This window comes from Canis aureus, chromosome 3 (assembly GCF_053574225.1).
Source record: "Canis aureus isolate CA01 chromosome 3, VMU_Caureus_v.1.0, whole genome shotgun sequence".
In the NCBI taxonomy this organism is placed as follows: Eukaryota; Metazoa; Chordata; class Mammalia; order Carnivora; family Canidae; genus Canis; species Canis aureus.
Genome location: NC_135613.1, coordinates 38973245 through 38986757, shown reverse-complemented (window position 1 = coordinate 38986757; position 13513 = coordinate 38973245). Strand labels below are relative to the sequence as shown.

At 35.9% G+C, this 13513-nt stretch overlaps 1 protein-coding gene across 1 annotated transcript in view; it reads right to left on the bottom strand.

The window, feature by feature from the left end:
- Nucleotides 1-13513, bottom strand: part of HOOK1 (hook microtubule tethering protein 1) — a 65627-nt gene that overhangs the window by 49416 nt on the left and 2698 nt on the right. The window contains exons 2-3 of the mRNA XM_077891972.1: nt 8455-8540; nt 1183-1255 (exon numbers count right to left, since the gene is read on the bottom strand). Coding sequence (XP_077748098.1) covers nt 1183-1255; nt 8455-8540 — 159 coding nt within the window. The remainder of the gene's footprint in view (nt 1-1182; nt 1256-8454; nt 8541-13513) is intronic.

Here is a 13513-nt window from a genome sequence, read left to right as displayed (position 1 = left end):
AAAAACAAGAAAGGTATCTGAAAATCCTCAAATATTTATAATTTAAAATACCTACTTCTAATCTACCCACGAATCAAAAGAAACCACATTTGAAATTAATGAATATTTTGAACTGAATGAAAATAGGAACACAATTTGTCAAACAGTGTGGGATGTGTAAGGCAATGTTTCATATTAGGAAAATAAAAGGCCAAAACTTATAATTTCCCACCTTAAGACACAAGAAAAAAGAATAGAATATGTAAGTAGAGAAAAGGAAATAATACAGAGAGGACATCTATAAAATAAAAAACAAAAGCTAGTTCTTAAAAAGAAATTAATAAATTTTAAAATGTCAAGCCAAACTTATCAAGGGAAAAAAAAGGCAAAAGACATAAATTACCAACATCAGTAAAGAAAGAGGATACATCACTGAAGATCACAACCATCAGCATATTAGTAGCAACATAAGAGTCAAAAATGACTGTATGCCAACAAATTGTGGACAACCTAAATGAAACACACAAATGCCCTACAAGACACAACAAAACTGACTTAAGAAGAAGTAAAAAATCAGCCTGGTAGTTTCTTTTTTTTTTTTTTTTTTTTTTTTGTTTTTTTGTTTTTTTTCTGGTAGTTTCTTATAAGGTTAAATATACACCTAGACAATGGGATACAATCATATTCAGGAATTTACCCAAGAAAAATTAGATATATGTCATTGTAATTTTACCCAAAGTAGGTAAACACAGAAACAATTCTACTATCCATCAATAGATGAGTGGGTAAGCAAATTGTAGTGTATAAATGTAATGAAATACTATTCAGAAAGAAATCCTAATATAGGCAACATGGATGATTCTTAAAAACATCATAGTGAGTGAAAAATGCTAAACACAAAGAATATACAATGTCTAATTCCATTTACATGGACTCTAGAAATCTGTAGTAACAGAAAGCAGATCCACAGGGCCAAGTGTGAGGATTAACTGGGAAGAGGCATAAGTGCATGTTTTGGATTATGGAAATGTTCCACATCTAATTACAATGGTAGTTGCAGAAGAACATAGATGTGTCAAAACTCAAATTGTGCAAAATAAAATGCATTTTAAAATTAATTTTTAAAGAAAGATTTAATTGATCTTAGTATTAATTTTAAAATCACTGTTTGGATTAAATGCTTCTACTACTTGCTCTGTATACCTTTATTCTCCAGTTGTCACCAATATCCTCTTTAATTCGGCTTAACCAAGATTCATTGAACCAAGCTACATCACTGAAACAAAAAAACAAATGCAAAACATTACAACGTTTCTGTTACATAGAAAGTACCAAATTAAATCACTAGGTTATTTTATATCTGAAAGCTTTAATACAAGTAAATATTATTTAAACAAACTCACTGAATTTTTAGTGATTCCTAAGAATTTCTTTTGTAATTTCTCATTATAAATTACTTAACAAACATTTACTAAATATCTCATACTAGACACTCTGGTAGCAAGAAGATGTAAAAGTCCCAATTCTAAAGAGGGGGACAAAAGAAAAAAAAGAAAAAAACTAACATTCTAATGTGTCTACTCTGTATTAAGCACTGTGCTTGATGGTTTCCCCACAGTGCAATATTTCATTATCATAGTAATTGGCAAAGGATTGATTATGATTATACTCAATCTTACTCTTCAGGGAACTGAGGACGAGAGAAGATAAGAGATTTGCCCAAAGTGACCTTAGTACACAGCAAAGTCCAAAATAAATCTACTTGATTGTAATTGAGTAGAATGAGTGTAAAGAGATGTCTACAAGGACGAATTTCATTTTAAGCTTATACAGTCAAGTCATATTAATATGGAAAGGTAAGACAAAGAATTGCTACATCGATTTTTTTATGTATTTAGTAAGGTTTTAAAGAATAACATTTGGCTATAGTGAACTCTGTTAATAGATCCTATGTATATATTTTTAATGATTTTATTTATTTATTCATGAAAGACACACACACAGAGAGAAGCACAGACACAGGCAGAAGGCGAAGGAGGCTCCATGCAGGGAGCCCGACGTGGGACTCGATCCCAGGACCCTGGGATCATGCCTTGAGCCAAAGGCAGACACTCAATGGCTGAGCCACCCAGGCATCCCTAGATTCTATATATTCTAAACAAATATTTGGATGCTTGCTCTGAGTAAGGAATTGAGCAAGATTAATATAAAGATGAATAATTTACTACCATGACTCTCAGGGAAATAGCTATTAAAGCAGGAAAGAAAAAAAGCACAAAACTATACTCAAAGGAGAATGTATGAAATGTAAGGGTAATTGAGGAGTTATAAGAGTAATTATATTAACTGTATTAATTATATTAACTATATTAATTATATTAACTATATTAACTCCACAAACACTGCAAAATAACAGAATAATAGTACGAGCAGAGGTCATCAAGTCTCATCTAAATTTTGTACTTCACAAATAAGCCAACAAAAGTGGGGGAAGCAATTAAAGGGATTCATTTCCAATGCCTGAATTTAAAAATATAAAGCTGAAACTAAAACAGGGTGCTTAGTTTTTCAGAAATCATTCTGCCTTAGATGCTCTAGTACAGAAGATATCACTTCCTACTGGGGTAACCACAAATTACTTTGCCATCTAATTCATCTATGTGGAATCTGTAGCCATTTTCTTTTGAGGAAATTAATGTTGATTATATTCAACTCTCCCCAGATGCTAAGGCTACAATTACCAACATAATTTGGCTACAAATGCATAAATGGTGTATTTATAACCAAATATTTACTTAAAAAGTTTGATCTATTTAGTAATGAACCAAAACTGTCATCAAAACAAATTCATTTTCTTTTGACATCAGATTAAGTAAAATAGGTGAGCCAGTTGTGATGATTAATTTTATGTATCAACTTGGCTAGGTGAAGTTACCCATTTTTTGCTTAAGCATGCTTGGATGTGGCTATGAGAATATTTTTTAGATAAGATTAACACTTAAGGGCAGCCCCGGTGGCTCAGTGGTTTAGCGCCACCTTCGGCCTGGGGTGTGATCCTGTGCCTCTCTCTCTCTCTCTCTCTCTCTCTCTCTGTGTGTGTGTGTGTCTCTCATGAATAAATAAATAAAATCTTTTTTTTTTTTTAAATATTAACACTTAAATCAGTAGACTTTTAAGTAAAACACATTACCCTCCATAATGTGGGTGGGCCTCAGCCAATCCGTTGAAGCCCTGAAGAAAAAGAATAGCCTCCCTCAAGAAAGAGTGAATTCTGCCAATAGATGGTTTGTGAACTCTAGCTACATCAACTTTTCTCTGAAAATCTGACCTGCAGGCCTGACCTGTGACTTTTGGACTTGCCAGCCTCCACAATCATGTGAGCCAATTCCTAAAAACAAATTGCTCTCTCCTCTGTGTATGTGTGTGTATATACACATCCTATTGTATATATTTATGTCTTATTGATTCTCTTTCTCTGGAGAACCCTGATTACTAAACCAGTCTACTAACTGACCCTAAAGAATCGTATGTGAAGAGACATATGATTCTATAATCATAACATGATTAGAAAATGGATCTCAATATAACCTCTTCTAGCTTTTGTCCCTTTATCTTGTGTGCCTCTTTGTCTTTCTACTCCAAATCAACTGCAGCCCTGTGTCTTAGTCTGCTCAAATTTCTAAAACAAAACATCACAAACTGGGTGGCTTCAACACCAGATATTTCCCACAGTTCTGAAAGCTGGAAGTTCAAAATCAAGATGCTGGCAAGGTAAGTTTAACTCTTAGATCTCTTCCCTAGGCTTGTAGGTAGCTGCCATCTCACTGTGTGCTCACATGACTTTTGGTACTCCCAAGAGTACCAAGTGAGTGAGCTCTCTGATGTATGTTCTTTTATAAGCCTATCAGATCAGGGTCCCAGTCTTATGAACTTATTCAACTTTAATTACTTCTCAGAAGCTCCAAAATAGCTACACTGGGGTTAGGGCTTCAACATATATATTTAGAATGGATACAAACATTCAATCTATAATACCCTGAGAAATACTAACTTCTTTCTTATAAACAGTTCATCCTTCTTAAACAATTGTAATGACAGTCAATCTTTCCCACAATCAAACTTGATATCCAACCTCAAAACTCTCTGGACATATTCTTCTTTTACTTTTTTTTCATTGCCACATCTACATGTCTTAACTAGACTTTTGGCCCTAACAATTAGTTCCTTTTCTCCTATTTCCCAGAACTTGAGTGAATCTCAAGGGACACCAAATAAGAGGACTCAAGACTGAGGAAGCAAAATATGGTCCAATTGTTTTCTAAAAAGGTAAGAGAGAATTCGTATAAAATTATTTTCTAACTCTACCCATGGTGTTTGTCTTCGATAGTCTTACCAACTAAATACATGCAGTAATTAACACCTACAGGTTACTATACATGACATAGTTGTTTTGGTTCAATAGACATCCTGACACTCTTCTTGAATACTCAAAAGGTCTACTTACTTAAAACATCAGATTGTGAGCTGTTCTTTGGGCATGTGCATCTGGACTTTTATGTATTAAAACACCAAAGTAAAAAAAATCTATCAGAAGTTCAAGATACTAGATTTCAATGATTACAGCTGACTGCAAGCACTGGTGTCAGAGTCAGGCCAAAGCTATGCGAATCCTGGCTTTGCTAATAACTCATTATTTGACTTTACAAAAGTTATTTCACTGCTATAAACTTCTGTTTCACAGACAGACTGAGGAATGTCTACCTCATAGAACAGTATGAATTAAATGAAATAAACATATGTTTAGGGTACCTAACAATGTCTTATAATTTAGGAAATACTCAGATGATGGCTATCATGATTTATCATTTCAAATGCTCGAATATCTACCGAATGAATGAGTGAACAAATGAGTGTGTGGTACTTGAGGCCTCTGGGCTCCTATACTCTTGATCTCACTCTTTTTCCTCTAGCAAAAATGTCTTGTCAAAGGCAAAAACAAACAAACAGAAGTTATCTGTTGCATAAAGTGGCCAAATTAAGCCTTTCTTTTAGAGGACTTTATAGAGTCACATGCTATAATATAGTTGTTGTGCACTGAATTGTGTCTCCAAAAATATACGTTCATTTATCTCCTAACCCCTGATATCTGTGACTGTGACCTTATTTGGAAATTACTCCAGATGTAATCAAATTAAGATTGAGGTCAAAATAATTCAGGTAAGCCCCAATCCAGTATGACTGGTGTCCTTCTAAGAAGAGGAGGACACAAAGACACAGAGGGAAGACAGCCATGTGGCAGAGACAGAGACTGGAGCTTTGCTGCCATAAACCAGGAATGGGGAGTAGGGGAAGGCATCAGAAGCTGGAAGAAGGAATGATCCTCCCCTACAGGCTTTGGAGAGAACATAGCCCAGCCAATACCTTGATTTAGGACTTCTAGCCTCCAGAATTATGAAAGAACAAAATTTTGTTGTTTTGTACCTATTCTGTAGTACTTTGTTATAGTAAGCCTAGGAAAGTAATACAGTTGTAGTTATAGCTTTTCCCCCATGTGTTTTTTAAATATCAACCTATATTTTAAAAAGATAGATATACAGATATATAGATATATATATAACGCATTCAGACCAGAGATAATTAGGGACTTGTAGAACCCTAGAAATAAGTCTATGACTTCCCATGTCTAAGTCATACAGTTTGGGCTTTGATTTTCTTTTTTTTAAGATTTATATATTTTAGAGAGAGAGAGAGCGCGCGCACACATGTACACACGTGCACATGCATCAGGAGAGAGGGGCAGAGGAGAGGGAGAGAGACAATCTTAAATAGACTCTATTTAGGAGCATGGAGCCCAATGCAGGGCTGGCTCTCACAACCCTGAGATCACAACCTGAGCTGAAATCAAGAGTCAGATGCTTAACCAATTGTGCCATCCAGATGCTCCAGGCATTAATTTTTATGATCTTAGATCTTATTCTGTAGCATACTTGCCTCAGGTAAATAATAAAAGAACTATTCATTTAATGTTGCTACTTCCTTAGAAAGCAAAGTTTCCCTTCTCATCTTCACTAACAACTTTGATGTGATTTAATATGAGTCACAATAGCAATCAATGCAATACATGATAGACTGTAACATATACAAAGTGCTTTGAAGTGTTCAATGAAATATGGTAAAATGTGCCCTTTTAGCAGGAATACGATATACTGATCCAACTAGGGAGAAATGTATGCTTCTAAGTTTCACTCTCCAGATCCAGACTTCTGTAAAGCTACAAAACAAGAAGCAGATTCAAAAAGAAAAATTAAAGTAATCCTTAGATGATAAGGAGGCTTAGACAGCTAAGTAAATGCAAAAACTGGCAAACAGCAAAAAAGAGGTTCTGATCCAGTTTTAAGTCAATCATAGTTTTATGAAGAAAGAGAGCTTTCTGATTGGTTGGCTATTATATTATTCTTGCACAAAAGCTATTAGAAGACAATAAGAGACAAAAAAGAAAACAAAAAAGAAAAGAAAATCAGAGAGCTAGAGGACCAGCAGTGACAGCGAAATCCAAAAGATTACAGAAAATGAGTTGGTGATAAGGGTCTGTAGAGTTTAACTGAATGTTTTTTTTTTTTTTTTTTAAGATTTTATTTATTTATTCATGACAGACACAGAGAGAGAGGCAGAGACACAGGCAGAGGGAGAAGCAGGCTCCATGCAGGGAACCTGATATGGGACTCGATCCTGGGTCTCCTGGATCACACCTTGGGCCGAAGGCAGGCGCTAAACCACTGAGCCACCCAGGGATCCCCGAGTTTAACTGAATTTGAACCGACCCTACTCTAAATATTAGGTACAGTGCTAAAGTATAGGGAGTTAAAGAGTCATTGTATCACACCATGGTAAAAACAGGTCTCTTCCATTGTGTTATATAGTATAAAAGGTACCAGGGCCACTACGACACATAAAAATAAGAGCTTTGGATGGCACCGTTGAAGTCAATGAATGCACACCAGCCTTACAATCCATACTAACCACAACGTAGCTGCATCTATACTAATACCCACAACATAATGCAATAGGAAAAGACAAGGTGTACATTCTAATGACAAAAAACAATGAGGATTTTCCCAAATCAATATCCAGAATGCTTGGATCTGACCAATGAAATAACTTTGAAACTAATCAGAGTATAAAATAACGAAATGTTTAAGATCCCTTTTTAAGGAAACAGAGGAGGAAGGCATATTTTAGAATGACTACGTTTGTCTCTTAATGTGTTCATCTTGAGTTAACCATAAAACCTGTCTATTCAAATTAGATCATGTTGAAGATTCCAAGTAACTAGAATTTTGACACTTTTAAGTTGTTTGTGTGAGGGTGCAAACCTATCTATAGAAACCTCTACAGGGTTTTCAATGCCAATCACAACAAACCTTGACAAAATAATGGCAACAATTAAATCAATAATCTCTGGCTGTAACACAAGTGGCAGAGATAGGATTCTGGCTTCATCGAAAATATATTATCATAAACGTAAGCAAAATCAATGTGACTATCAATAAATTGGCTCCATTTGTTCCTACTAAGGGTAGAGCTCATATTGCAGATGTTATTTTTTTTTTAAGATTTTATTTATTTATTCATGAGAGACAGAGAGAGAGAGAGAGAGAGAGAGAGAGAGAGAGAGGCAGGCAGAGACATAGGCAGAGGGAGAAGCAGGCTCCATGCAGGGAGCCCGATGTGGGACTTGATTCCGGGACTCCAGGATCACACCCTGGGCCGAAGGCAGGCGCTAAACCACTGAGCCACCCAGGGATCCCCCTCATATTGCAGATGTTATAATCATAATCCTTGCACAATGTTTGGCAAAAATTAGGAAATAATGGACTTAAGCACTTTTGATACTATATAATATGGGCCTACCCCAAATAGAATTATTAGTTAAGATTTCCCAATATTTGTGACTTCAAATTTCATGCATACTTCATTTTATTATTGGTGGAGTTACAGAAGTCATACTTCCAATTCAAATATAGATTTTAAAATTTAATATTTTTTCCAAAGACAGTATTTATATTTCAGTTATCTCTAAAATAATAATCTTATTATTATAAGATTATTGATACCTTCCAGTGGCAGTAATATAACTGAAAAAAAAAACATTATAAACAATATACCATTCATTTCAAAGCTGTTTCTTTTCAAGTTATTTTAACTTGTGAATGTGACCAGAACAAGTTTAAAATTAAAATCTCTTAAATAGTAAGAAACTTGTTTGCTCATTTAATTAACATGTATCTCTATGAACAAGCAAGGAATAATCAGGTAGTAAAAGTTTTAATTCTCCAGATGCAATAATGCCTTAGTACCATATGGCTGGCAGGACTTCATAGGATACAATTTCAGTGACTTTTAGAATGACTCTAAGCTTTCTTCCTTGGTATTGGGTTTATAATTCTTTCAAAAACAGTCTGGACCACTACTTACATTTGATGAAGAACTTGTGCCATGGCAACTCCATTAGTCAGCTGTTTGACATCTTGACAGGGTGCAGCTGTATTGAATGTCTGTAGCTAAAATGACATAGAACAAATGACTTTACTGCCTCTGTATACTTACAGGGTAGTGTTACCACCCTCCCCCCCAAAATATACACACACACACACACACACACACATATATATATATGAACACTACAGAGAAAAATAACTAAAAATTGTCCTGTTTTGTTTAAATTCAGACTGTGCCAAACAAATGAAACTATATTAATAAGTTTCTATGGCTATGTAATATTTTTATAAAAGCAAACACTTAACAATTCTTAAAATCATGAAAAATTGTACCTAAGACAATGCCTTGATGTAATGTATGAAGTACTTTAGAATTTCTGAAACCCTCATGGAAAGCATTGTGTTCATTTTTAGGAGAATAACATCAGAAAGAGCTTTAGGAAAACCTATTATTTCAAGTTAAAACTTCACTCACATCATGTGGTAAGACAACAAAGGCTAGAAATGTCAAGTCTAAAACTACTTAAATTACCAGTGGGCTCTGAAATAAGCAGAGCCTTAGCCTGTCATTCAACAATTAGTCTCAGGGCATGAATGGTCCAGGGCCCACCCACTACATCTAGTTTGGCTTTAGATATTACTCTTTTCAAATCTCTACTTTTAAACATTCACATAAACATCAAAAAGAGAAGCGTGGGCAGCCCAGTGGCTCAGCGGTTTAGCACCACCTTCAGCCTAGGGTATGGTCCTGGAGACCAGGGATTGAGTCCCATGTCGGGGTCCCTGCATGGAGCCTGCTACTCTCTCTGTGTCTCATGAATAAATAAATAAAATCTTAAAAAAAAAAAGAGAGAGAGTGGGGGGGGGGAGGTCTGGGTGGCACAGGCCACGTCAGGCTCCACACTCAGCACAGCATCACCTTAAGACTCTCTCTACCTCTCCTTCTGCCTCTCCCCCCTCAAATACATACATACATACATACATACATTTTTTAAAAAGAGAGAGAAGTGGAACTGTGGCATCTTTCTCTAATAAAGTAATACAAGACAGAAGAATTTTTGAAAAGCGAATTGTAACAGAGATACAATGGTTTATATACTTCCTAGACATCTAATCTCAACCCATAATCATTTCAAATTAAATACACTATGATTCTCTTTGCCTAAACATATTCATCCCCTTTACTACTGAATTATATATAATTCCTTAGTTTACCACCTATTTTAATCTGATAAAAATCTCTCCCCATGATTCACCTTTAGTGATTGCTTATTTTGAGATTCTGCAAATCTATCTCCATTATCCTAATACAACATGGAAAGATGACACAAATAAATCTAGACACAGTTCCTTTCAAAGTACACATACAAAGATACTTTACCAAGCTCCTACTCTATGTGGGGGCACTGTAGTATATGATGGGGTTACAAAGGAAAACCACCAGTTTTCTACCTTCAAGCAGTTTCAATCAAGAGTTAAGGAGAGGAGAGATGCCTGGGTGGCTCAGTGGTTGAGCATGTGCCTTTGGTTGAGGTCATGATCCTGGGGTCCTGGGTCGAGTCCTGCATCAAGCTCCCTGTAGGGAGCCTGCTTCTTCCTCTGCCTATGTCTCTGCCTCTCTTTCTGTGTCTCTCATGAAAAAATAAAATCTTTAAAAAAAAAAGAGTTAAGGAGAGCAGAAAAAGATATAAATTATTTCTAGATAATGCCATTCCCAGTCTCTTGACTACAATACACACAAATTGTTCTGAAATAGATGGGAGTTAACTAATTTAATTAGGGCTTGTATTTAGGAAAGACTCCTTAGGGATGATTGCCAAACGGAATGTCTTAAGTAAAGAAAGGTCCAAGACAAGGAAGCTTCAGGAAAAAGGAACATTACAAGAGCACAAATATATAAAAGAAATGGTATTCTGGGGCCACATACAGCTCAGTATTACTAGATTTCCAGTGTAGAGAGGAAAGAGAAGGGGTGACAACTAAGGGACTAAGAAAATAAACATGGGTCAAGACTCTGGAGGGCCATGACAAGAAGCCTGGACTTACCCTTGATGGTATCACCCTCATAATAAGAAACAGTAGAATACTTTCTACCACACAAGTTGGTTTTGAGAATTATGTAATTAGCAAACACAGCAAATTTAGATCAGTACCTGGCACATGGTACAAGCTCAATAGCTATTAGCAATGAACTATGATTCAGAGTTTCTCAATGTTTGGGGTCTAAGAACTGTACATATCAGAATCTCTAGACATATTCAATCAGAAAATCCCTAAGTGACTCTTATGCACATAAAATTTTTAGAACCATTGCTCTGGGTAATAATGAATAACTTTAGAGTAGTAAGGGAGTGACATCTTTAGCATATTCTGAATAGCAGCAATAGTGACACAGAGAAAGGAAGAGAGAAGGCTCCTAAAGGAGAAGGCTCCTGCAATGATCTTGTTGATAAAATGGATGGCTGAAATTAAGGTAATGCTAACTAAGAGGACAGAATGAATTTATGGAATTTAAAATATAAAATAACAAGGATTTTGCAATTTCTTAAAAAAGATTTTATTTATTTATTCATGAGAGATATATAGAGAGAGAAGCAGAGACACAGGCAGACGGAGAAGTAGGCTCCATGCAGGAAGACGGACGTGGGACTCGATCCCGGGACTCCAGGATCACACCCTGGGCCGAAGGCAGGCGCTAAACCGCTGAGCCACCCAGGGATCCCCGGATTTTGCAATTAAGTGGATGTACATTAAAGAAAAACCCCAGGGTTTAGGGCATCTTTAAAAAGAAGACAATCACATACTTTTAGGTAAACTGTGGCTTCCATTTTTCAACTCTTCCTACTCATACTTTACATGATTAACTTTTTACAAAATGGATATGATTAGTTACCTAAAAAGGATGATTTAAGAAGCATAGACCATTAAGCTAAACAGTAAAGAAATATGTAAAAGTTATACATATACTAAGTAGTTGCCTTGTTGCTCATCATGTCCAGATTAAAACAATTTTCCCTTCCTACAGACATGGAAACTGGAGCGTCTCTTGTAAGTTCTTAAATTAGTGGCAAAATAAATTAGTGACAAACATAAATGTAAGTTCATTTGGCCAAATTGAAAGGCTTTATAACCAAGTAGAGTGAATAAATTTAAAAACTCAGTATGGGTAGTGAGGCCAAAACAGACAGCTGAAGGAAAATGTCTTCTTTCACACTCTTTACGTAGAGGTGAAGAAGCAAAAGACTTTTTATAGTAAGTGGCCAGAAGGAACAGACAGGGCTTCCATCAGTAACCTCAGTGTTCTGGCAAATAACCATCTTAGTTTCTTTTTATCTTTAAATAAAAAAAAAATTAGAAATGTGGAAATGTTGTTCCTGAATTGCTTCATTGTAAATGTCTTCCCAAAATCAAGGGGAAAAAAGGATTTTCACAACTGACAGCCAATGAAAACTCAACTTTGGGTCAGCTCTATTCTCATATTCTCCTCCTCTAAATGCTCATTTCAGAAAGAAGATTATTGTTTTCATAAAAATGATTCAGCCTTTAGTATTTGTGAATTTGGGCATTATTTGGCATGAGTTTTTCCTCTACCTGCCTGTCAAAGTCAACAATACAAGAACTAAGAAAGCCATTAAAACAAAATATGGTTCAACTCTAATTTTATTGGTGAAATTAAAGTCCCAAAATTTTAAATTTCCAAATGTCACAGAGCTTAGAGGCAGAATTAAATTTATCTTCATACGAATATACTTAAAACTCATATACTTCCTCTACCTTGTAAATGATGCCCAAATTTATCCTTCAGCCCTGAGTTTTTTGTTAAGTAGTGGTATAATGTTTCTAAGAACTAATTATTTTAAGATGAGCTCCAAATTATAAAATATAACTTCTTAATAACTGCCGGAAGAGGCATCTCTTTACTAACCAACTTTTCTTTATGACTTCTTAAATTCTGTTAATGTAGGTTTTACTGTCCTAGAACACCATCTAGTGCTAAAAGAACACAGTTTACTACAACTGTCTTCTCACCTCCATGATTCAATCCCATCACAACTTTTTAAAAAAGATTTTATTTATTTATTCATGAGAGACATAGAGAGAAAGGCAGAGACATAGGCAGAGGGAGAAGCAGGCTCCCTGCAGGAAAACAGATGCAGAATTCAATCCCCCCACTGGGGATCCTGCCCTGAGCCGAAGACAGAGGCTCAACCACCCAGGCATTCCCCCCATCATAACTTTTTAATCTTATATCTCCTACTACTTCTCCTCAACATGTAAAGTTACTCAGCATGGTAGGGAACCCATTAAGAGACAAGACAAGAAATATCATGACAAGGATGTGGCTGCTACTATTTCTTTTGGATCTAATGCCAAAGGAGACCATTTACATTACTGCCAGGGGTTCTTCCCTGTGTTTAGAATATTCATTTCCCCTGATTTCTACTTGCTGAAATCCAATCCTCTATAATACAGTTAGAAGTTCACTTCAGGTATCTACAAGAATCTACTCAATGGTGAAATGCTGGTCTCTAAGGTCAGGACCAAGACAAGGATATAGCCTATCATGACTTTGATTCAATGTTGTATTAGAGATCCCGGCCAGTTCTTGCTTCTGGGGACAGAGCAGAAAACCAGTCATACAAGGGTTCTGACCCCAAGGAGCAAATACGAGGACTTCAGACAGTGTTAAATGTTATAGGCACATAGAAAGTGGGTAACCAGTTACAAAGGGATATAGGAGTGGGGCACAAGATGGCCATTCACTGTTACTGATTCAGAAAGATGGCAAGAGATCCAAGAAATGAATGGTAGGAAGAAGGTAGCCACTAAAAGAACCAGGAAGAGAATATTCTAGGTAGAGGAAAGAAAAGTTAAGAAGACCTGGTATATTAAAAACAGCTTAACTTCCTCAAGAAAGAAAACGTCAGTGCAGCATGGTGGGCATGGGGAGTGTGGCATCAGGAGAGTTTGGGAAAACATGTTGGAAGTGAAGTGACATCAATAAGGCAGTGGCTGGCAACGGCAAAATAAGATAC